The 26326-nt window shown below is 29.7% G+C and overlaps 1 protein-coding gene and 5 pseudogenes across 2 annotated transcripts; 1 reads left to right on the plus strand and 5 right to left on the minus strand.

The window, feature by feature from the left end:
• Positions 1-4050, minus strand: part of LOC149876627 (uncharacterized) — a 96309-nt pseudogene extending 92259 nt beyond the window's left edge.
• Positions 4051-5703: 1653 nt separating this feature from the next.
• LOC145186730 (uncharacterized) lies at positions 5704-8701 on the minus strand. Its single transcript, XM_090075184.1, has 3 exons — positions 7854-8701; positions 7635-7698; positions 5704-7544 (listed from the first exon to the last, which is right to left on the minus strand). Exons 1-3 carry the CDS (start codon positions 8294-8296, stop codon positions 5709-5711), a joined length of 2343 nt encoding a protein of 780 aa, XP_089931310.1. The 5' UTR covers positions 8297-8701; the 3' UTR covers positions 5704-5708.
• Positions 8702-9163: 462 nt separating this feature from the next.
• On the minus strand, positions 9164-11281 carry LOC149876636 (uncharacterized; annotated as a pseudogene). Its single transcript, XR_016448617.1, has 2 exons — positions 11038-11281; positions 9164-10936 (listed from the first exon to the last, which is right to left on the minus strand). The product of XR_016448617.1 is annotated as an uncharacterized LOC149876636 (transcript).
• A 2942-nt stretch (positions 11282-14223) lies between these two features.
• On the minus strand, positions 14224-15959 carry LOC149876637 (uncharacterized; annotated as a pseudogene).
• Positions 15960-17519: 1560 nt separating this feature from the next.
• On the minus strand, positions 17520-18582 carry LOC149876638 (uncharacterized; annotated as a pseudogene).
• Positions 18583-20890: 2308 nt separating this feature from the next.
• LOC149876639 (uncharacterized) lies at positions 20891-22297 on the plus strand (annotated as a pseudogene).
• Positions 22298-26326: the final 4029 nt, after the last annotated feature.

Genomic DNA, 26326 nt, shown 5'->3' on the forward strand with positions numbered 1-26326 from the left:
ATAGTCATGGTCGATTTTTCGCATTTCTCATTATTGAATTTTTTTTTATCGGTAAGGTAGTTTAAAATATCATTTGCTACGTTCTGCAATCGAGTATTGGAAAAAGTGCGTTCTTCAAAATAATAAGGCAGGTTTTATGCAGATTATTCAACACGAGTCTAAAAAATGCTGAGTAATATTTCTCAGGGTCACTGTTAAAACTTTTCAAAAAGACTCTTCAGCTTATCCCACAACTCATCTGCATCATTTGGGGAAAATTGAAAATCTAAAAACTTTACAAAAATTAGGGGAAAATTAAAAATTTAAGGACTTGAGCTATGCAGTTTTTTGTTTTTTTGCGTTACTATGCACCTTTGGAAGAATGAGAACTAGTAATTTCTTGAACAATAACATAAACACAGCGCTTTTGTTTGTTTCCAGACCATATATTCTTGTGACTATGCTTTAATTAGCTAAAAATTGATATTTATATGGAATAGGTGGAATTAATACTCAATTCTTCACAGTTTTTTTTTAAACATTGTGCTATCACTTTTAAATATAAAAAGTAAGTAAAAATTTATTTTTTTTATTTAATACGCAAACCGCTTTTGTTACCCGGTCATCGAAACTACCCGTAATTCGGAACTACGCACTAGTCGGGTAAAAAAATCGGATATCTCGTTCATTTTTTCCAAACAAAATATGTAAAATAGCTTTATATTTTTTTTTAAACTTTTTTTTGACAACTTTAAGGTCTACTTTTTATTAATTTAATTATGAATATTTTAATCCTTCCTATAAAATTATATATATATATATTTATATATATATATAATTTTTATAAAGGATTTAAAATAGTGATAATTAAATAAATATTTTTGCTGTTTGAACATACGTCCAGCTGTTTGTGCAATTATGTGTGTGTGTGTGTGTGTGTGTGTGTGTGTGTGTGTGTGTGTGTGTGTGTGTCTGTATGTATGTATGTATGTATGTATGTATGTATGTATGTATGTATGTATGTATGTATGTATGTATGTATGTATGTATGTATGTATGTATGTATGTATGTATGTATGTATGTATGTATGTATGTATGTCTATGTATGTATGAATGCATGCATGGATGTATGTATGTATGTATGTATGTCTGTATGTATGTATGTATGTCTGTATGTAATGTATGTATATAAATTTTATTTTCATATTTCCATTTTTTTTATGCCTATTTTCAGCCATAATGTATAAATATGTTTTTATATTTTTAAAAACATATATATATATATATATTTTTAAAAACATATATATATATATATATATATATATATATATATATATATATATATATATTTTAAAAAACATATATATATATATATATATATATATATATATATATATATATATATATATATATATCCTATGCTTGCAAGGTTTGCTAGGCAGACTCTGGCTATCCCAGCCTCATCTGCTTCTTCTGAGAGAGTGTTTTCAAGTGCAGGGAACAAATGCACCTTAAGGAGAACAAACTTAAGCGTTATCAAAATGGAGCAGCTAGTGTTCATGAATGAGAACAGTAAATTACTGGATCAAATTTCAGATTTAAATTGGCCTGGCTACTTTTAACTTTTTGCTAATCCTGAAACTTGAACTCCTTTAGTACAAATATTCATATTTGAAATTTTTTTTTTTATTAGTAATTCAATGTGATAAGTGAATGGAGTTGAACTCTTTTGTGTATTTTTACTTCTTCGGGTAATTCTACGGGTATTTCCTACGGGTATTCTACGGGTATCAAGTATCGGGTATAAAAAACAATCGGGTATTACCCGATTTAAAAAGAAACGGGTAATTTATAACATTCGGGTAATTATCCGAATATTTAAATTCGGGTAACACCCGAAACTACTACCCGGATCCGAGTTCGGGTCTCGGGTCCCTAATTAGTACAAATATTTAACAGCCTGAACAGACACGCAAGCTTTAACATTAATGTGAGCTTGATAATTCTTTGATAACCATGGATTGTAAGATACTACCCAGCGGTTATCTACATTGTTACCTTTAATATTGATAACCAAACCATTATCACGACGTCTATTGCGTGGATAACCATTATGAACTGCTAATGTGTTAGCATTAAATTCTTTAGGATAGTTTTTGCTGCACACCCCGTCTTTCATGCGGGGAGAACTTGGAATCAGTATGCCACATGGACCGTGAATCATGCAAGTTTTAACAACGTCATAAATGTCTAGATTTACAATCGGATCTGGAATGTCTGCAGATATTAAATTATTAATATCATGTGCTGTTACAAGCTTATCATCATTTGCAAAGTGAAGTAATATGAACATGTGGCAAACCACGCTTTTGAAACTCAATAACCTGAACATGTGTTTCAACTTTCCCTCATACACCGTGCTTAAAAATGTCATTGAAAAGGTTATTTAATTTGAGTTAAAATACTCGAATAACCATGTCAGGTCTATCATTTGCTGTCTGACCTGGATAAAAATTTTCAGTTATTCCTACATAAGTTGATAGCAAAACTACAACACGCCCTGGTCTAACATTATGATCATTTCCAAGGTTGTTTACATGATCGTGTAAGACATCATACTGCTTGCTTCTCAGTTTGTTTTGATTATTTCTGATGAAAGCAAGGCGCTGGCCTTCAATTTTAACATACGCCTCAACAGCATATTGCTGAAACAGTTTTTTGCCATAAAGGAGTGAAGAAAAAAATTGTCTAACTGAAAGTTTATAATTGTAATACTGAGATAATGTAACATGATTTCTAACCAATGTAGCACGTTCAGAGTTGTGAACCAATTGATTATGCCAACCAGCATCACCCCTCGGAAAAAAAAAAAGGATAAACCATAGGATCTAAGTTGGCAGACAAACTCGATATAGTTTTAAGAGGTTGACCTCTTGGGTAAATAACTTACCTGGAAGCAGGTGGTGCACCATCTTCACCAACAAATACAACTGCAACTTCATTATGTGAAGGGAGATTATAGCGACGACTATCTTGCCCTTCAAGTAAAGACATTTTTACGACTGACACTGAGCGACCTTCTAGAGCTGCTCGACGAACTTCTTCATCTTCCACTTCAGCCATGTTTTTAAATGCAAGAGCAAATGGGTTCTCTTCACTAATAATAGTTTGCAATCGAAACATTATATCATTTAAGCAAAGATCATTACCACGTTGTTGCATCCTAAAATTTACTGCTGCAAGTGGATCATAGATGTATAGTTGACAACATGTTGGCGGAACATCTTGATTTGGTCTGAGATTACCTATACGATGAAAAACTTGACCACATTTTCTAAAACATGGCGGCCCATGATTCATGGGTTGAATACATTAGCTTCAAATGAAGCAAAAGAAAAACAGGCATTATAATTTCTAATATAATTTAAAAAAATCAGACTGGCATTTCTATCTGCATAGTTTCCTTTATATAAATCTTCTAAATCTTGTGGAAATGATGAAGGTTGCGACAAAACTACCTTTCCATTATGGCAACATAAAAAATGTGTTTCATTAGGAAATTTCTTAGCAACACAATGCTGACAAATATAACTCATTTCTCCTAAATAATTATAATCTGGAATAGTATTACTTCTTGCTATACAATGCATTCTTTCTTATCTAGCAGCATTTCTAGCATTTTGCTGATTATTAATTTCATCTCGCCTTAGCCTATTTCTTTCATTTCTGCGACGATTATTTTCAACTCGCCTATCCAAGCTCTCCTCTTTTGGATTCAAATTATTTGCTGCTTGCCGAGCAGCATTTCTAGAATTTTGTCGGTTATTAATTTCATCTTGCCTAAGTCTATCTCTTTTATTTCTGCGACGATTATTTTCAGCTCGCCTAGCCTAGCTCTCCTCATTTGGGTTCAAATTATTTACTGCTTGCCGAGCAGCATTGCTAGCATTTTGTCGATTATTTATTTCATCTGGCCTAAGCCTATCTCTTACATTTCTGCGACGATTAACTCGCCTATTAACATTTCCATTTTCTAAACTAATATCTGCCTCTAGTCTAATATCATCCATTTAAACTATACTTTTAATTGAAAGAAGTAAGGAAAAGTCTGAAAGAATCCTGAAGACTGCGATCTTTCCTATATAACTTTTTTCTACTCTAAATAGCACTCACAAATAAATTTTAAATATAACAGACTGTCATTTTAAAATAAATTTTACAATAGTCTTATGACTTTAAATATATATATATATATATATATATATATATATATATATATATATATATATATATATATATATATATATATATATATATATATATATATATATATATATGACCTTATATATATATATATATATATATATATATATATATATATATATATATATATATATATATATATATATATATATATAGGGTCATTCCATGCCAAGTGGTGCAAATTTTAATGAGGTCCCTCATGGACCATCTCAGATTTTATTGAAATTTTTTGATTTTGTACATATATATGTTAAAAGCATGTTTTGAAAATTTTAGATCAATGTCTAATATGGTTCTTGAGAAAACGCTATTTAAGTAGTGGGCTATTTTGCATAAAATTTCACTCTACAAGAAAAAAGGGTTTTTTCATCATTTTTAACAGCCAATAACTTTTGAACAAGTTAGTTTTATACTTCAATTATTATAAGATAGCAAGTGTGCTGTGGATACTTTGAAAAAAGAAAAAAATATTATTTCTGGCATCTTAACTTTTTCCATAATGGCGGGCTAAAGTTAATTTTTTTGTTTTAAGAATAAGTTTTTTTGTGATTTTAAAGACCTTAATCTTAAAAACTAGTTACAAAGTTAATACAAATCAAATTGCCTGCTGATCTACATGTGGTGCGTAAACATTTTTAAAAAAATCAGTTGATTAAAGAGCTGCATTCAAAAGTTATAGGTCTCCAAAATGAGTCAGATCGATATTTTCGTAAAATTGATCTGTGATGCAAAGCATCTGTTACCTAAGATGGCACTTTTTTTTTTTATAAAATATTTTATACGCATTAATTAAAGACTGTTAATTAATAAAAACCAAAAAAATTAATGGGCGCTTATTTATAACCCCCAAAAGGTAGTCTCTAAAAGTCAGGTAAATTTTCCATAAAATTCTGAAATTGACATTAAGCCACTACCAAAATGTACTTTTTTTCTCAGATCATATTGGCTCACTTTGGGATTTGTTGTACATATTATTCTAAGACAATCCTGAAAATTTAAGACCTATTGGATAAAGAGCAATTTTGGGAAATAGTTTTAAAGTTTTTAAGTATTCTCTTGTTTTCAATGAATTATTCATTTTTATGGCATTTTTAATATTTATTATACTTCAGTACAAACTTTGATACAAATATTCATTCCATTAGAATATTTGAATATTATGGAATGAATATTCACCACATAATCTTAAACACTGAGATAGAAACAGAGGGCTGAGGGGCAAGAGTCCCCCCCCCCTCCTTAAAACTTTATTTTTTTATTTAAATTTTGTTTCTGGCTGCCTTAGCCCCCGCTTATTTCTGAAATTACTGCGTTCAACATGTTTTTTTGCACAGGGGTGATTTCAAAGTTAAGTTTAAGAGAGGTTTGCTACTTTTAAAAAAATTATTCTTGACAGTAGTCAAGTCAAGGATGCCCTCTGACTTTGGTATGTGATCTAAATTAAATTGAAAAAAAAAACATTTTCTCATGAAAAAGGTATAAAGTAATCAGTTTTAGATAAATTACATTTATTTTCTGCTCTGCTTTGGTTTTTAGTTAGAATAAAATTATGTCTCTTTACTTGACCATAAACTATCTTTGATGCCTCTGATACTAGCTTCACGGACCTTTCCACTGACTGTGAATTGTTGGGTAAATCTGTAAGAATAGGTTTTTTAGAAGTCTGCAAAGCGTTCTCTAATTCAAATGATGGAATTAGGATAGAAGTTGGAGGTTCAACCTCAATTAAAGAAACATCAACTAAACTACTCCATGTATAAGCGTTAAAGTTAATAGGCATAATTAATTTTGCTTTGATTTTTGGTTTGACTTCAGGACTTACTTCTCTTAATTGCCTTATGTGCAAAACTTGCTTAATAGCTTGAGCCCTTATATCTTTTTCATCATCTTGCAACATAGAATATAAAAAGTTTTCTTGAAGACAGCAATAAGAGTTTCCTTGAAGATTTTGAAAAACAATTTGCTGTATATTATCTGCCTGATTTTTAACAAGCTCTATTGTCTTATGAAGAAGTCTAGGAGCATCTTTATAAAGTCCAGACCTTTTATGGGCAAACCACATGGGGCAATATACTTGGACTATATACTTTGTAATTGTACACAACTCATCTGTAGGATTCTTCGATCTTGCATAAACCATCATTATTCTTAAAGCTAGAGTTAACCATCTGGCATGGTAAACAGGTCCTGGTTTTTTTATTGAATATTTTGGAGATATAAAGCCTTTAGATATTCCAATACAGTACTCGTAAAGTTTACGTTGATCTGTACTAAGATCAGATAAAATATTAGAGTTTACATAGGAATCAATCTCTGAATGAATTGGAACAAAATCAATTATTGGTAAATCATGCAAATCACTTGCAGAAGCTTTTTGACCAATAGGGCCCTTATATTTCTTTGGATCGTTAGTTTTACCATCTACTTCAGCTATGACATGGCGAAGTGGTAACTCATTTTGGTGAAGTACACATCCTATTAAATGGATTCGTCGGTTTAAAAGCTTTTCTAATGTCACAACTAAGCCATTATCTGCACCAGTATTAGCAGAAGTATTATCAAGAACAATGGCTTCCAAACTACTAATGCTGTTGTATTTTTTGAGTATTTTTAGAGTCTCAGTTGCCATTGTAATTCCTGTTCCATTTTTTATTTCAATATGAGTTAAATATTTCTTAGAAAAAGGTCCACTTTCTGCAGTAAAAGTTAAGTGATGTTCATCTTTTACTGTTCTTTTAATAATAGGTTCTGCATATTGATCATATCCTAATATATGTGCTAATGTATTTTTGTCTTTTTTACTATCTACTCCAATGACTTTTAAATGAAAAACTTCTGAACTATGTTTTTCACTAATCATGGTTGAAACACGCTTTTTAGTATCAAATATCTTTTTTTCAGTGATAATTTGTGATCTGTCATTTTGAGTTATAATTTGATAGTCTATCAAGGTAGCAGTTGCTATGGCAGATGTTGCAGCGTCACTAACTTCGAACCTGATAGCAGCTTTGGCAATGTTAGTTAAATCTGTGTAATTTTTTTTACACAGTGTTTTTGCAAAAAACTCATGGTTTTGATTTTTATAATCATCATTATTATCTATTTCTACATCATAAGTTTCACTGATACAATCATTATCTGAATGAAGTGCCATGTCACTTGTTAAATAAATTTTCTCCTTACTTTTTTTTCTTGCGATCTTGGCTGTCTCTTTCTTATCAATTTGGCCTATCTGCCAAGTTCTAAAGGGCCCTCGCTTAACTTTTTGATCCTTTAAATACTCTCGTTCTAGAACTGGAACCTTAAGTTAAAAAAAAAAATTTTATAGCTTAGAGAAAGTATTTAAATAATAAAAAGCATAAAAAATAATTATACAAAAAAAAAAAGTCACCTGTTTGCTTTCTTCACAGAGACATACATAGTGCTTGTTAGTGCAACCCTTGCATCGAACATTTCTAAAGGGTAATATGTATAATAAAATATAATGCCATAATTTGAGAAGAAATAAAAAAACTTTACAGCTGTAAAATTTGTTGACAGTTTAGTCACAAATTTGTGTGAACAAACATATTGTTTAATATTGTGGTTTTTTGAAAATGTAACTTCAAACCTGTCATCGCAATTTAAAAGAGGAAGTTCACATCTGCATGTTGATATATCAAACAACTTTAAAAGGTTATTTTCCAACCAACGAACACTGTTTTTATGTTTTGAAGCTTTAGATCGTTCAGCTGCAATTACTTTTTGAAATGTTCTTTGTAACTTATTTCTTAGAGGTTTTTCCTTCATAAGTGGAAGATTTGGATTCACTTTTTTCCAAATTTTTAAAATTTCTTCACTTACTTTTAAAACTATGGCAGGAGAATCAATTTTTTTAGTTGTAATCATTTCTTTTTCGACCTTATAAGCATATTGAATAGTCTGTTTATATGTTGGAAGGTCACTAACAGGTAGTTCGTTTGGTTGCCCAGCATATCTTTCACTTTCATGTCTAGTTATAATATTATGCGTTCTTTTTCTTGTTGGTTTCCCAGATCCACATTTTGCATTCATTTTTTAATATTTAAATTCAGTCTGAAAAAGATTTTTTATATACTTGTTGTGTAAGATAATATAATATGATAATACCATAAATACAAAAGCAAAATATATGGCTAATATAAATACTTTATCCGTATTAGATTTTAATTATTATTTTATATTATAAAACATCGCAAAAAGTATCCTTTTCCAAACACATTTAAAAATGGCAAACTTGTTGTTATTATACAAATTTAAGACGCGAAAATAACATTTTAAGCGAGGTTCTGTCCTATTTCGCAATACTTAAATGGAACCATGAAAATGTAATTGGTTTTATTTTTCCCAAAATAATGACTAAGTTTTAAAATTTTTTAAATTGCAAATAATTTTATTGAATATAAATAGTACATTTCCCAAAGTGAGCCGAGTGTTGACTTTAACTTGGTAGTGGCTTAATTGACATAATAAATAAATGCATTGAATTATATAATGTTATTTATTATGAAATATCCCTTTAGATAAAGAACTTTTAAATCCCAATTGGTAAAGTCCCCTCCCCTCTGTCCCCTCCCCTCTTTATAATACAATAATTTTTTTAATGAAAAACAAACAAAATGTTTTTAAGAAAATAAACAAAAATAATAAAATTTACAAAAAGTTAAATTTCTCAAATAGTAAAATAATCTCATTGATTTCTTTTAAGTCAATACTATAAAATCTTCTGAATTCTAAATTCTGCAAGTAGAAAAATCCATATTAGTGCAAATAATATCAAATGGGACTCTTCTTATTTTTATTGAGGTAAGTGACATTGGGATAAAATTGTGGTGGTTTCGTGTCCCAGGTATTGTCAAGAACGATATCTCTCTTCCAAATTGAAGTTTGTAGTATGTGTTTCTATTGAAACTTTGTCAACAAAAAAAAAAGATATTCCTTTGACGTGTTGAACACACCAGCTGTACATTTTGCTTGGTGTGTCAATAGGATCGTTTAGTGATTGTAGACTGGCTCGTGCAACAAGACGTTTCACTGTTCCACCAACACCATCACAAGGGCTTTTACCATGGGATGTTGCAAAAAAGTGCCACTCTGCAGTCATGTCAAAATCGTGTTTATGGTAGCATAAGTTGATAAGATTTTTGTAATTTTGATATTGTGATGCAGCTCCATCACTAAAATAGATAATGTGTTCAAATGTTTGTAATTGTTTAAGTTTATCAATAACAATACCGATAAAGCAATGAACAGCATCTGTTCCATGTTTCAGATGATCTGATATAACACAATAACTTTGACTATCAAGTTTTCCATCTTTTATAAAATACGCAACAAAGGGGTGCACAGTTGCTTGGCTGTTATTCCAGTGAAAACCTTGCACTGCATCCTGAATTAGAAAACTATAGTTTTCTGCAAAGTCAAGAAGAACCAAAGCTTGATTTTCTTTTAAATTAGTTTTCAAATGTTGGTAGTAAGTGGCTTGACTTTTTGATATAAAATGATGCACTCGTAAACTATCTAACTGTTCATAAACCTTTTCAATAAATTCATCTAAAGGTAGAGTTGCTGGTACTAAAGTACATTGGTAATTTGATTTTTGCCATTGATAAAAGTTAACTTCACTGATTTCTTTTTCTGTAAACAAAGTGTCAATGTAGTCTAACAAAACCTTTTTAGCAGGACATTTATCGCAGCTATGCAGCATACAATCTCTATTTTCAATGCTACAAACCATTAATTTTAATAAGATTTTGTAATCAGAAATTCCAGGAATTTTCTGTACAAGGAGCTTTACATTTTGATGGTACTGGCAAACACAAACTGCATGCAGACCAGAAGCACCACCCACAGGAATGCACCACTTGGGCCTTAGCTCACAAAATTTTGAAAATCCAACTTTAAGATAATTATATTTCTTTTTAAACTCAATATGTAGCTCTTTCATATTGACTAGTAGAAGCCGCTTTTGGATATGTTGCTTTTTACTATCTACTTTAACTGAAACAAACTCTTTTTTTCCTGGACAAACCCTTGAATATTCATCGCATTCGTAGAAATGAACAACCTCTGTAATTACATCTTCGCTTAGTTTTCTACCCGATTTTGGAGAAGGTTTTGATAGTATTCCACTTTTTTTTCTTAATTTTCTAGCTTGTACTACAGATCTTTTTGAAGTAAAAAAAAACTTCTGAGTTTTCTCTATTGACCAACTGTCTGGAGTGAGTGTAAGAAGTGTGATTTTTTCAGAATTTGACAATGTTTTTTCAAATTTTGACTTAATTTTAGTCATAATATTGTCTAAATCTGTGTTTGTTTTTTTCAAACATTTTTTTGAGGGTGATTCAATTTCACAAAGTGCAGCTGTTTCTATACCTAGCACATTGGCAACAGCCTTTTGTGTATGAGCTCTTATGCTATCAATTTTACGCTTTCCATATGCAACTCTATCTTTTTTTGAAACAAGTTTTAGAGGTGAGCATCCAAAACTTGCAATACTTGAATTAAGATCTTCTTTTAATGTATGGTTGTCAACATAAATTTCTTTTTCTTGGAGTTCATTTTCTTTTGTATTATGTTTGCAATTCAGAACTTTTCTGCAACTAGTGCAAATTTTTTGACCAGGTATTAAACCAAAATCTTTGGCATATGAAAGACTGATAACTCTAAGAGAATCTAAAAAATAACGGAAATAATTATTAAATATTTTTTTTAATATTTATTTAGTGTTATTAAGGTATTTTTATTAAATTAAGATATTAAATATTGAAACTTACTTTTCACATTTTTTGCGTGCTTGTTCAACGGATTACAACAATACCTGCGATGTTCATTCTCATACCTCGACAAGTAAACTTTCTCGTGATAGCTACAAATAAAATCTATGGGATTTATTTTGCTTCTCAAAGAAATAAGCTCTTGGTTTAGTTTAGACAGTTCTTGGTAGAGTTTACTTTTATTAGATAGATAGCACTGTTCATTTAATGCTTTGCCAATACAGCAAGTAGAAAGCTCAGGCATATTACTTATTATTAATTAGTTCTAAAATACAACAATTTATTTGGTTTTATTAGTACTTTTTAGATTGACATACTAGTAATATAGAATTAAATGAAACAATAACTAAACTTTTAAAAAGTAATAACTTTTTATGGAAAATTTACCTGACTTTTAGAGACTACCTTTTGGGGGTTATAAATAAGCGCCCATTAATTTTTTTGGTTTTTATTAATTAACAGTCTTTAATTAATGCGTATAAAATATTTTATAAAAAAAAAAAGTGCCATCTTAGGTAACAGATGCTTTGCATCACAGATCAATTTTACGAAAATATCGATCTGACTCATTTTGGAGACCTATAACTTTTGAATGCAGCTCTTTAATCAACTGATTTTTTTAAAAATGTTTACGCACCACATGTAGATCAGCAGGCAATTTGATTTGTATTAACTTTGTAACTAGTTTTTAAGATTAAGGTCTTTAAAATCACAAAAAAACTTATTCTTAAAACAAAAAAATTAACTTTAGCCCGCCATTATGGAAAAAGTTAAGATGCCAGAAATAATATTTTTTTCTTTTTTCAAAGTATCCACAGCACACTTGCTATCTTATAATAATTGAAGTATAAAACTAACTTGTTCAAAAGTTATTGGCTGTTAAAAATGATGAAAAAACCCTTTTTTCTTGTAGAGTGAAATTTTATGCAAAATAGCCCACTACTTAAATAGCGTTTTCTCAAGAACCATATTAGATATTGATCTAAAATTTTCAAAACATGCTTTTAACATATATATGTACAAAATCAAAAAATTTCAATAAAATCTGAGATGGTCCATGAGGGACCTTATTAAAATTTGCACCACTTGGCATGGAATGACCCTATATATATATATATATATATATATATATATATATATATATATATATATATATATATATATATATATATCAGCTAGAAGATGTTTGAACAAAAATTGGCTTCGCAAAAATGATATTAAAAAAAATTATCAAAAACACACAATTCTAATAACAAACATACTGCTAACAAAGAAAAATTAAAAAAAAAAAACGCTTTAAACCCTTTTTTGCAAACTTAAATATTATTTCTTCAAAAAAAATTATAAGTAAACGTTTTTAAAAAATTCACAAAACTTTACAATACTTTGTTCTTCTATACCACATAAATACATCATCATCTGATAATAAAAAATGTAACGAATAATAAGTAATAAGTAAATAAATAAGAAAAACATTACATACAAAAATTGAAAATCAATGTACCTTACCGAGAAAAGCTGTTGTGATTTACCAGAGTAGTAGTTGTAAAATATTATTATTTGATGTTAGCTTTTACAAAATAATTTATGCTGGAATATCATGATTCCAATATATTTATAGCAAAAAACATGTAGTAAACAGCACTAAAGACAAAAAATCAAATTGTGATAAAACAAATTGTATATATAGCAAAATAGTTTTATTGGGTTTTAGTGAATGATTAAAAGCAGTGATTTTTAATAAAGTTACCTATTTACCATTTTTAACAATAGACACCGACATGAAGATAAGCCAAATGTCTATTAACTCAAAAGGTAACAAAAAAACATCACAGCAACAACACACAACAATAGCACACACCATATGTTAATATAATATGTATATAATATAACTTAATTAAGATAACATTCATATATAACAAAACATAAGTAATAACATTAAAAAAATTTTATCAAAATACATTTTTATGTACTTTTAGTATAATCTTTAACAATAAAGGCTTGAAAACAGCTAGACCTAAAGCAGTAACCCTTTGACACTAAACACTATCGTGTAACCCTCTGTTTAAAGTACATCACTTGGCTGGCAAAGTTGACAAAACTTGCTCTACATGTTTACCAAGTCACAGCACTTTGAAAACACGGAAACAACATCATATAAACATATGTACCAACTATAAACACAATGAATGTGTTTAAATATGTACATAAGGTTAAATATATACCTTATATACATATTTAAACACATTTTTAAAACAATTATATAACACATATTAACACATACGCAAACAATAAAAACACTTTACATTATTGTACTACTTTACATTATTGTAAAAACATATTGATAAATTAACTATAACGCACTTATTACCACATACACATACATATCAAAAAAGCATATATGCAAACAATAAACGCGTGCAAACACAAACTTTAAAAACGACGCCAGAAAATTTAAAAAGATTCAAAATACATATTTACAAACAATACTCTTTACCTTCTTTTTTTTTTTTTTTTTCATAAGAACTGTAATCCTCATAATAAAATTTAACCTTTACATTCAATAACATGTAGCATGCCATGTCAGTGTTGGCACAAAAGTTTAATTTATTTTTCTAAATTTTCTAAAAACAAAAATAATTAATAGCATCACAGAAATTTCAATGCAGTAATTACCATTTTATGGAAATATCATTAGTATAACTATAAATAACATCCATACCCCTATTTTCCTTCTAAAAAATAAGATAATAAAAATAAAACTGCAAAAAGAAAAACTAAAACAAACAAAACATAAACGATTTAAAAAATTAAAATCCTTTCTACTTTTTCTGATAAAAACTTTAATCCTTTCTACTTTAGCTAATAAAAATGTATATATAACTATTTTATATACTTACTTCAATTATAATATGATCTTAACGATTATCATTTCTCTTAATATGATTCTTTATGTAATATATCTAAACTAATTATTAAATTCCAAAAGGAAAAAAGCTTCAACTCGCTTAAGAGATCCTTCTCCAATGGCCGCGTGCAACCGAAAATCGCGCTCTTTCAAAGCCTAGTAACTAATGAAGAAACGACGTTAAACGTTAAACATCAAGCATTTTTGTAGGAATTATATTATAGATAATGAGGTATAATGAGTTATAATGGTTGCTTAGAGACATCTGAAAAAAAATTTTACCTTAACTTTTGTCTCATTTTAACAATATGCGATCTTATAGTTCTAGCACATGGATAAAATCTCCTATTATTTGGAGGAGGAAGGTTTTCACTATCAAAAATATCTATGATAGCAAGTCTAAGAAGGCGTTTCATTTCTCTTATGTTATATATTCCTTCCTTGACATACTCTTCTATTTTTTGAGAATTTTGCGGATCAATTGTTTGAGAAATTATTTCAGCCTAAAAATGTTTAGCAAAAAATAAAAAGGATATACAACATATACGACTATTATTTTGATTTTTTTTTTCTGTTAATATTTTTCAGTTTAGATTCAATATATATCTGCCCAACTGTATGTTTATCATGAGAGCACAAATCGTCAATGACAACTACAATCGTTCGACTATATTGTAATTCATTTAAGGTTGAAGTTTTTAATTTTTGTCTTAAAAGTTTTGAGGCATTATTTTTTCGCAATACAGTTTTTTGTGATATCTAAATGTAACAATAAAAGACTTGAAACTTTTTGCTTTCCTTTCAAGGGTTAAAATAGTTAATTTATTTATATAACTTAAATTCAGGAAAGTGAATTATTTCTCTCATAGTTATTTTAGCTCGGCACTTAAACTTTTTACTATCTTGTAGAATTATATATATTTTTTGAAAGCAATGATCACCCTTCTAAAATTAGTTGAGTTAACAAGTTAACAAATGAAATTATCTAAAAATGTTTAAAAAACCTATAAAATTATCTTTTACATATTTTATGAATAACTAATTTATATAAATAAAAAAATATTATGTTTTTGTAATATTATGAGATTATATTTATAGCAAAAAAAAAAATTATAAATTTATAGAAAACAAAAAAATAGATCAACTTACGTCACATATTTTTTTCGTAATTATTCTTTTTTGAAATATTTCTGTCAAACCCATGGTGACACTCTAACACCTTAGAAGAAACAACTATATAAAGAGTTCCTGAATAAGAAACAGAAAGATCTTCCCATAATACATATATGACTCTCTGTAATTGTATCTAAAAAATAAAAACATTCAGTAACTGAGTACAAATTAAATAATTTAAAATCCTGAAAATAACTTGAAAGTAAGAACACCTGAGTTCTATCTTACTTGTTTGACCAAAATTCTTATTAGCATAATACACTACAAATTGCGTTGTTGTTGCTAGTTCGTATTTTTTAATACATTCCAATGCCTCTTCGTGTGACTTAAAACGATAAATAAGTTTATTTTTTTCTCCTAAAACAAATGATAAATTCCAAACTAATGAAATTATTTCTTGTCTATGCTTAATTGTTAACATAAAAACAAACCATTGCCAATGCGAGTTACTTAGTAGATCGCATTGATAATGATTTGCAAATGTCCCAGAAATTGATTTTTTGCCAGTAGACTGGCATAAAATTAATTTCTGGGACATTTGCATTGTATTTAACGATTTCTAAAATAATAAAATAGTTTCAAAAACAAAAAATCTAAAAGAAATGCAAAGTAAAATTTGGCTAATTTCTTTTTTAGCTTAAAAGCTTTATTGATTAAACTTGATGCAACATAAAAAAATGAGCTATTACGATCAACAACTATAATCTAGATCTTTAATAAATTAATCTGTCTAAAATAAATAACCTTTTGAAGTTACACTTTCCTCGTAGCTTTCGTCAGAGCTTTCCTCAGAACTGTTCAAATGGAAATTATTATCACAATTATTTAAAAATAGATCCATGCTAATATTTACTTTAATCTACCTCGTGATATTTACTTTAATCTACCTCGTGTCTAGTTTTATTTAATTTTTTCCGTAACAATTCGACGGCAAACGAAAAACTTGACCTGATTCTGAGCCATGGGATCGTCTGCCAACCGAGCTGAATATGTCTTGACGGCCTTGCTTGAAATTTAGGCGCTACTCGACTTTCTCCCCCCCTTCCCTTTTTTATGATTGATTATGATAGAGAATTTTATGCTGATTCAGAAAAATATAAAAACATGGACCTGAAAATCAACGGAAAGTGCTCTAATTCGAAGTCAAAGTTGTTAAAAATCCCACTAAAAACCCTAATATTCGCCATTTTTTAAAAATCTTTTTCAAAACGCTTTCAATTTTAACGAAAATTAATTACTTAATAAAAAAAAAAGGGGGGGGGGGGGAGAAAAGATTGAGTAACGCCACAGTGTATAAATATCGCCTAATGTGCAAATACTTCATTTTGCGCCACAGTAGGGGACGCTTTTGGGTCAACTTCTTGGGCACTTTTCCCAAACAATGGCGCTACTGCAGTTTCTCCCCCCTCTTTTTTTATGATTGATTTGATAGAGAATTTTATGCTGATTCAGGAAAATATTAAAACATGGACCTGAAAATCAACGGAAAGTGCTCTAATTAGAAGTCAAAGTTGTAAAAAATCCCACTAAAAACCCTAATATTCGTCATTTTGAGAATAATAAGTTAATCACCTTTTAGCTTACAAAAGCAAAACATTAATAGCATGGTTTTTACGTTAAAAAAGTTGTGAAAGTATGTTTATCTTGTACAATTCTTTGTGGCTATGAAAATAGCCGTTTTTTGATTTATTAGAGAATAAACTATAATGCAAGTCATGTACTTTCGTAATAAATTTTAAAAAAGAATTCAGCAGTTTTGTTTCCTAAAAGAAGAAGTTTTGAAATTTAGTTTATAATTGTTTTATCACATGTAAAATTTATAAAATGTAATACTGTAACCATTTTCTTAATAAAAAAAACCAGCGTACAATACAATAATTATTCATGAATTTGTCTACATTCTCAAATTCTACGTTCAATCTTTATTTGAAATCTTCCATTAATTTCATTTCGTTATAACACTTTCGTTAAGGTGGTACACCCCCATTCTAAAAAATTTCCTTAAAATAATCAATACAAAATTAAAACTACAATACACAAGTTAAAACAAGTGTGTTGATTTTTTTTTAAAATAAGAAATCTCGATTGCTCAACTTTTGCCTCACTTATTCCATACGAATTGCCAAAATATGGGTTTAATTTAAAACAAGATATCTCCAGTTCTAAATATCTTTTAACTCTGAAATTTTCACACTATGTTCCTAAAAGGTACGAAGAGGTTATGAACCAAAATCATGCATTAAAGATGCATAGAACATTTTAAAAATAATTTTCTATATATTTAAGAAAATTTTTAACAAAAAAAGCAAGAAAAAAAGATTTTAAACATACTTATACATCATATTTACTTGTAGTTTTGGTTCATTACCTAAGTCAATTTATAACCAAAACACCCTGAAAATTTCAAGTCAGCATATTGTCCCAAACTGAAAATATTGCGTTTTAAAATTTAGGTATTTGGTAAAAATGACATTTTGAGAAAAACACAAAAAACAAAATAAAAGTTCGTTATATTAGGAAAAGAAGCACGAGCCCAATTAAAAACCTCCACTATTATATTGTGGGTCCTTTTCCAGTTCTTTTTCAATATCTATGTAACCTTTTTTGATGGCTCTAAGCTGTTTTCTCCTTATTTTACCTTTAGCACTTGATTTGTGATTCATTTTTTTAATTCGGTTGCAGTCTAATTTACGAAGTCCTTCCTGCATAAATATACTTGGTTCGATACCTCCAGCACTAATTACTTTTTCAACTGCTGTGCTTCAATAATTAAATCCTATAATAGCTGAGTTCATACTAATCATAAGAACTTTTTTCCCAATAAAAAAATCTTTAGGACATCTCTTCCATATTAAGGCATTCAGACTTTCATTGTTATTTTGAGTTTGTCCGTGCAAACATTTTGATAATAATGTTTCATTTGTCAAATCTGTAAATATAGGCATAAGTACTGCTTTAATTGCTAATGGTAAGCTTAATTTAGTTTTGTATGTTGTTTCACCTGTTACTTTATTACTCTGCCACAAACACCAACTAGTTCTAGTTCGTGGGCAAAATTTGTGTCTCTCTGACTCTTCACTTATGTCACTGTTGTGAAATAAAACAGTCCAAGCACCTTTTTTCATTGCATATAGGTTATTCACATTTTGACGGATAGCCATACCAAAATAATTTTGAAGCGTATTTATGGCTTTATCTGTCAGTCGACCTTTTCCATCTATTTTTTTTCCATCTGAAAGAGACTGACCTTTAAGTGTCACTCTAAGGTTACGCGCACGATTTCCAAGTCTCTTTTGGTAATGTCCAACACAATGAAGTCTGTTTATTTCAAAACCTGGATATGGATTACTTGCAACAACATCATTATATGCTGAGCTGCCACCGTCTCCAATATATCCTTCATATCTCAAACTATGCATTTCAATTAACCGTTGAAAAATGGAAACAGCACCAGAAGCTTCCATGGATCCTGATGATTTATTGTGGTTAGCTTCACAAACATGATTTATTTTCCAATTTTGATAACTTGGTGTTGACTTTTTTTTGTTCCAATAACTACAAGCTTTGCAGAACTTAGTTAACAAAATTGAATTAAGACATTTTCCATTCTCTCTTGATATTGCAGTGACAATACCATTTAAAGATTGATGGCCTCTGTTTTGCCAGGTACCATCAACAGAAACCTGGCACAAAATAAACAAGCTGCAGTAAAAAAGAGTTATTGATGTTTATAAGCTTGAGCAAGTCTACATTTTTTGTTTTAAAATGCGTTGCTATGGCGTTGCTACGGACTTCTCAATTTACTATGGCCACAAAACACATAATTGTACACACTTCCTTATTTATTTATTAAAAAAAAAATTAATAATATTGTTCTATGAAAAATTTTGAATTTAAAAAACCAATTTTCAAAAAATTGATTTTTTCTAAAAAATTTCAAAATTAATGGGGATGTACCACCTTAATACTTTAAAATAAAAAATGCAATGGCTAATGGAAACCAGGTCTGTTAATTGCGTAATATAACGGTAATTAATTTTCGTTGAAACTGAAAGCGTTTTGAAAAAGATTTTTAAAAAATGGCGAATATTAGGGTATTTAGTGGGATTTTTTACAACTTTGACTTCAAATTAGAGTACTTTCCTTTAATTTTCAGGTCCATAAATTTATATTTTTCTGAATTAGCATAAGATTCTCTATCATAATCAATCATAAAAAAAAAAAAGGGAGGGGGGGGGGGGAGGGGAGAAACTGCAATAGCGCCCTAAACAATCTTTTGTGAATAAAACTAAATTAAAATATCCACTTGTTATCTTTTAATATATCAAATTGCGTATTAAATACTACCTTTTTTTTTTCTCTTTAGAAATTGCAGTACACGGCTATCTAAAACACAGGCCTATTAATCGTGCAAACCGTAAAAATAACTGGAGGCCGATTAACTCACAAATCTTTGCCGAAGGTTAAATATAGTTGCTTAAAATTGGAAGAAGAAAAAATATTTATTAAGACTTATTATGCCTTTAAAGTGTTGTGTTGCGAATCGCTCTACTAATTATTTAACAGATAAAAAAAAGTGTGCTGTTTACAGATTACCAAAAGATCCAGAAGATCGTAGAAAGTGGCTATCTGCTATTCCAAGAAGCAACATTCCTGATAGCAAATACACTGTTGCATGTTCTGAACATTGGCCTATAAATTTCAAAAAAATAAATGTTTATGGTAAAGAAAGACCCTCTTCTCCTCCTTCTATTTTTAATTGTGTTAAGTCCAGCCTTGTACCAACTGCACCTCCAAAGTCAAGAATTACAACTTTATCAACTTCTGGTGCAAGAAGTGTACAAACTGATCAACTTGAAACTTTTAAAGCGATGGACTCTTTGAATTTCAATGATGCGATTATTCATTACCAAAAAAAAATTCCCAAAAGATTTATTAAAGTGTATAGTTGTCTACAAATGTGATGAAAAAATTTGTTTTCAATCAACTGAATTTTACTGTGGTTTACCAAAGTAAGATAAGCTTTCTTTAAATTATTATAAATTTATAAAAAAAAAATTTAATTAATTGTTACTGATTTTCTTATTTGATTTTTTATAGGTTCATACTAAATCTTTCTTCTAAATTAAAATATGAGACGTATCATTGTGGATGCTTATGCTATGTAACAAGTTTGTCAAAAAATCATGTAACTATTTTAGACAAATGGTCGAATTTGGCTGAAGCTATAAGATATTTGACTAATATTGAGTTATAGATAAAAAAACAAGTTATTGTAGAAAGTTTATCTTCTATAAAAGTCTTAAGTATTGGAGATACACTGTATTCTTCAAACACTATTGTTCGAGGTTTTGAATATTTTTCTGTTTCAAGAGCACTTTACAAGCGAATTCAAAATGATTATCAGCTTCCCAGTGTTTCTACTCTAAAAAAATTCACATCAAAAGCTTCAAAATTAAACAACGATGAATTTATTTTGCATGTTTTTTGCAAACTTACTAACCAAAAACGACAGTGCATTTTAATAGTTGATGAAGTATATGTTAAAGCTTCATTAACTTATCACGGTGGAGAACTTTTTGGGAAATCTGTTAATCAACCAGACAAATCAGCAAAGACAATATTAGCTGTTATGATTAAATGTCTTTTTGGTGAACCCACTTTTATAGTATGCATGATTCCAGTATGTTGTCTTGATTCAGATTTTCAGTATGAAGTAGTTGATTCTATACTTGGATCAGTTTCAAATGCAAATGGAAGTTGTGGTGCGATTATATGTGACAATAATAAAGTCAATGTAAAGTTTTTCTCTCTCTTTGAAACTTTAGAAGAGAAACCATGGCTGACTAAAAATAACATTTTTTTACTTTACAATTATGTTCATATATGGAAAAACATAAGAAATAATTGGATTACTGAAAAAACACAAGAAATTCAATTTAAGGATGATGATGATGATAATTTAATTGCAAGGTGGAGTGATCTTAAGAACCTTTACAACTTAGAAAGTAAGACACTTGTGACTCTTTCACGTTTAAATACAGCTTCTAAATTTCCAAAACCTGTTGAGCGACAAAATGTTTCTTTGTGTTTGAGAGTTTTTTGTGATGAAATTCTTTCTGCCTTATCAACACATCCTAAAATAGACCAAACCAATGTTAAAGGAACTGTTGTATTTCTAAAAATGTTTATAAACGCATGGAAAATTATTAATGTTCACAAACTGGGTGATGATAAAAGGTTAAGAGACCCATTGCGCTCTGTCATAAATTCGACTGATGATCTTCGTTTGCAACAGATACTTTCATTATCACAAATCTGTGAAGATATGGATTGCCATAATGGAAAAAATAGAATTAAAACATTGACTGTTGAAACATCTAAAGCGATAGTCCATATCTTAAAAGGACTAGTTGAGTTAGCAAAGTATTTGTTAAGTACATCACACGAATTTGTAAAACTTGGTGACTTTACATCTGACCATATTGAAAAGGCATTTAGTAAGTTACGTCAAGGTGCTGGTGGTGCTTATTTTATTTCGGTTCAACAAGTTTTAGAAAAAACTAAAATTGAGCACTCAAAACTACTTTTACAATATGATTCAGACTTTCGTGATCTTCATGTTGGTCATACTTGCATGAACTGTCAGAGGCAACTAACACAAAAGGAAAGTGAAATATTTGATTCTTTGAATATATTAGAGTCTAGTTTAACTGACTCTGTTAAAATGGCTTTAGTATACATTGCTGGCTACCTTCAATTTAAGATTGGTTATGAAGATCTTGACACTGATACATATTCATATTGTAATGAGTATGGTGCTTATCTCTTAGACTTAGATAGAGGTGGTTTAACAAAGCCAACTGACATTTTAAGTCAATTTACTTTCTTTTGTTATATACTTTTTAATGCACTGGATATGACTTTGCCAGTTTGTTTGCATTCCTTATCATACTACTTTCAATCAATCAACAATTTTTTTTTGTGGTTATTTTAAGAATAATAAGTGTATGAAAAGTTGTAAAATTTTGTCAAATATTTTTTAAAATAATTATTCAAAGCTAAACACTCCACGCTCTTACAAGGAGCCAGCTCAAAAAATTTTAAAACTGAGTGATTAAATTAAAACTTGTGTTGTTTTTGTTGTTTGACTTATATAAAACTCTTTTGAATAAATTATGTTTCATTGAAATTTGGTAATATTTTTTCTTCAATAAATATAAAATAAGTATGCCTTTAGTTGACAAATTAGATAACAATTGTAATTTGTTAAAATAATTTTATAAATCAAAATAAAGCCTAAATTAAATTTTTACTAATCGGCCTCCAGTTATTTTTACGGTTTGCACGATTAATAGGCCTGTGTTTTAGATAGCCGTGTTGCAGCATCAAAGAAAAACGAAACGATTGTCAGCCCGAATGTTAAGCCCGAAAAATATAACACGAAAGAAATTTCTACTCTATACCATGGGAGAGAAAGCATTTGACAGTTGGCTTACTTCACTAGATAACCTCCAAAACCTCATTTCACCAAGACTTAATACCGGAAGCTGTCATCAGATATTTTGACACACTTCGCTTTTCACAATGTGTCACACATTATCTAAATTGACAAAAGTGACAGAGATCGAATGCCAAGTGATATTTACTGGAAATTTCAATAACAATGTATTGCTAATGGTGTGATGGATTACAGCACAAATTTTAATTATTCAAGCATTAATAGCAAAACTATTGCACTTTTTTTATGTAAAGCTTAATATAACAAACCGTCGAGAGCACAAATTACACAACTACATTGTCGGAAAACATTTTATATTCAAAGTATTTTTCCTATCTGTGATCAAGACCCAGTTAAATATATAAAACTGATGTTACGTTGTGTTACACTAGCAAAGAGCAACCCGAAATACGGGTTATGGTCGGTCTGTTACTTAAATCATAATGGCTGTTTTCCACAATTCAAAGTTGCGAAACCTTAACTAATACCCTCTTATATAAGCCCCTTTAAATTGAAAAGACTAAACCATCTTCGTAAATCAAATAAAAATTCTGCGGAGGTAAAATAATTTACCAAAAATTTAACACTAGCTAAAACGAACCCGTAGTACGGGTTATGGTCGGTCCGTTTCTTTATTTATAGTGGCAGATTTCCACAATTTAAAGTTGCGAAACCTTAACTATACCCTTTTAGAAAAACGACTTCAAATTGAAAAAATTAAACTATCTGTAAAATTTAAATAATATGTATGTGGCGGTTTAATAATTTACCAATTATCCAACATTATTTGAGTAATTTACAAATGAGTTAAGTGTCATATCAGTGTAAGGCAGAACCATTTTCCTCGACATTACTAAGTTCAATATAATACATGTTTAGTAACTGGCTCAAAATAATATCACTTCATCATGCTTTAAAATGACGAAAAAGCAAAGCTTAATTCTTTTCATATTTTTTATAAAATAAACTTTAATTATAGCGAACGTAAATTATACATGAGTTATTAATTTTTTGATATCCCCTTGATACATACTTCTTTTAAAAAGGAAATTGTCTTTAAAACGTTAAATGCGCCCAATTAAATAAATTTATTAAAAATAACATTTGACCAATATATGTAGCACTTATCTGATCATTTTTTACATATGCTCTCTTTGTTTCAATAGATTTTAGTAAACGGTAATTTGCAACCATTGACTGAAAATTCCTTCTGTTACTCGATATTTAAATATCTTAAATATTTGGATCTTATTAAAGGACCTCCCTTCCCCGTTTTTGCCTTAATGGTAGTTAAGGGAATAGAGTTATTTTTATTTGGAGCAATGAAGTTTTTGATAAATACTTGTTACCATAATAACAATGTAAATCAACGATTTACATTTGTAAGACTTTTTTCTTTTTAATATATATTAGAATTTAATATATATAAGAATTTTTCCTTTTCTCAAAAGTGTTGCAAATGCCAACTAAGCTAATGAATTAGTTAAACACCTTAAAAAAATTTATGTAACTCGATATTTGACAAATGCGCAAAACTACAATATTCACCCCCCCCTCCTTAAAAAAATCCCCTAAGTTACGTACAACAAATTATAAGGCATAAAATAGAGGGAGTTAAGAGAAAATTTAACTGATTGCTTATGTTTATATCAATTTAACTGACAAAAATATATAATAAAACGCAATTATGTTCTTATTATACAAATCGTATAAATGCATCAATTATAAATCTTAAAGAAAAAAAAAAAAAAAAAAAAAAGAAACTATGATTCCATAATTATAATAAAAAAAAAAATAATAAACACTGAAAATCAAATTAAGATTTCCATTGCATTATTAGCATAATGTTGTCTTAGTTTTTAGTAAATAAATAAGCCGCTTCTGCACTTTCGCACCCCCCCTTTTTTTTATAATTGTTCATGATAGAGCATTTCATGCTGACTCAGAAAAATATAAAAACGTAGACAATCAAATCAACGGAAAGTGCTCTAATTCGAAGTCAAAGTTTTAAAAAATCCCACTAAAAACACTAATATTCGCCATTTTAAAAACCATATCATGGTAGCTAAAGCGAATGGATGGTTTTCATCGTAAAAGTACTTATCTAAAATATTGCGTAGTTTTTTTAAATTTCACTCGAGCTTGCTCAGGCGTAGCTAATGATCAAAAAAACGTATGCTACAAGAACACAATAAAATAGTCATTTTTTATCATATATATTGTTTCATGTATATAAATTAAACATTTTTAGAATAAGTTCACTTTGCATTTTTGCATTTGAATTCACACCGGATAAATTGCTGGAATTTGGGTCCAAAAGTGAAAGAAGTAATGTTCATTAAATCGTTGTGCCCACATAAACTCTGATAAGTAATCCGGATTCATTTCACGATTAGTAGGCCCCATCAAAGCTTTTAATATTGGTTTGGCTCGATACCACATTGCTTCCACATGGTTCGTAGTAATTCCTGTGTGAGGATCAACGTAATGAAGTCTATGGTTGACTGTTTCATGTTGATATGCTAAGGCTGGTAAGTTATTGTAAGCAGCCCACATGTCACTCCACACAATTGAACCAGGACGAATCCATTGTTGTATTACAGGAAGCAATGTAGCGGCGTCACGATTCGCAACTGGAACAAATAAACCTTTCTTTGTTTCTTGCTCATACCCTTCAAATATCCATTGTTGTGGAACTAAGCGACCAACTTCGTAATTCCTCCTAGAAAACAAAGATTCATCTATTTCCACAACACAACCTGGTCCACCAATTCGTTCTGGATTATTTATAAAATATGACACACAAATGTCTCGACAAAATTGATTCCAGTCAACAACCGAATGATCGCTGCCTATTCTCAATTCGTGTTTGACATCTTCTAAAGACATGCCTCGGCTTGTGCCAGCGCTCCTACACCACATATAAGTTATTGATATAACCTTTTCTGATACATAAAGTTCTGCGGCAACATTTAATGGGGCATCTCCACACTACTTTATCCACTGCTCGCATATAACTTTGCTGTGCGCAAGGTACGCCACATACGTTACAAATCGTAGAGACTGCCATTAAACCATACTCTCTGCACCAAAGTATTGTGGAGTCCAAGTTGTTCATGAATCGTGCTCCAATCTGTGTCAGAGAAATAGAGTAGAATTCATCCATAGTTGGATTTCGAAGTGCCATGTTGTTAAGGAAAAATTAGTATAAAATGTCGGTAAACGTTCTTTCGGCGAGGGAAATTATAAAGATTCGTTATCGTCCGTGACCTTTTTGTTTGTTTATAAGTCCACAGTTTTCCACCCCTTTTCTCCTGTGTCCTTCTCTTTTTTTCTTTTGTAGCTACCTGCCTCGTTGATTTTAGCAGCGACGTCCATTAGTTTTTGAACCATTCTCTCCGTCTCGATGTTGGTTGTTTCAAGAGCAGTGATGCTTTGACTCTCTTCATCAACGAGGACTCGGATTTCTTTTACGAACTTTTCTTGTTCTACCGTCTTCTTCATTTCAATTTCTTTCTCAGTTGGTTTCGCAGAAAGTCTTTAGCGTTGCTAACTTTTGCAACGGTGATCGCTTCAGGTGTAGTATAAACGGTTTGAGGAGTTTGTTGAACTCATCTTTGTTGTGGGGGATGTGAAGCACCACATTTTTCTCAGAGAAAAGAATTCCCTGCAATGTTGAGTGCAATTTTGACCCCTTCGATCTCAAT

Source organism: Hydra viridissima, unplaced genomic scaffold (assembly GCF_058129835.1).
Source record: "Hydra viridissima isolate aposymbiotic clone 2 unplaced genomic scaffold, HvirCarnegie_v1 scaffold_19, whole genome shotgun sequence".
Lineage (NCBI taxonomy): Eukaryota > Metazoa > Cnidaria > Hydrozoa > Anthoathecata > Hydridae > Hydra > Hydra viridissima.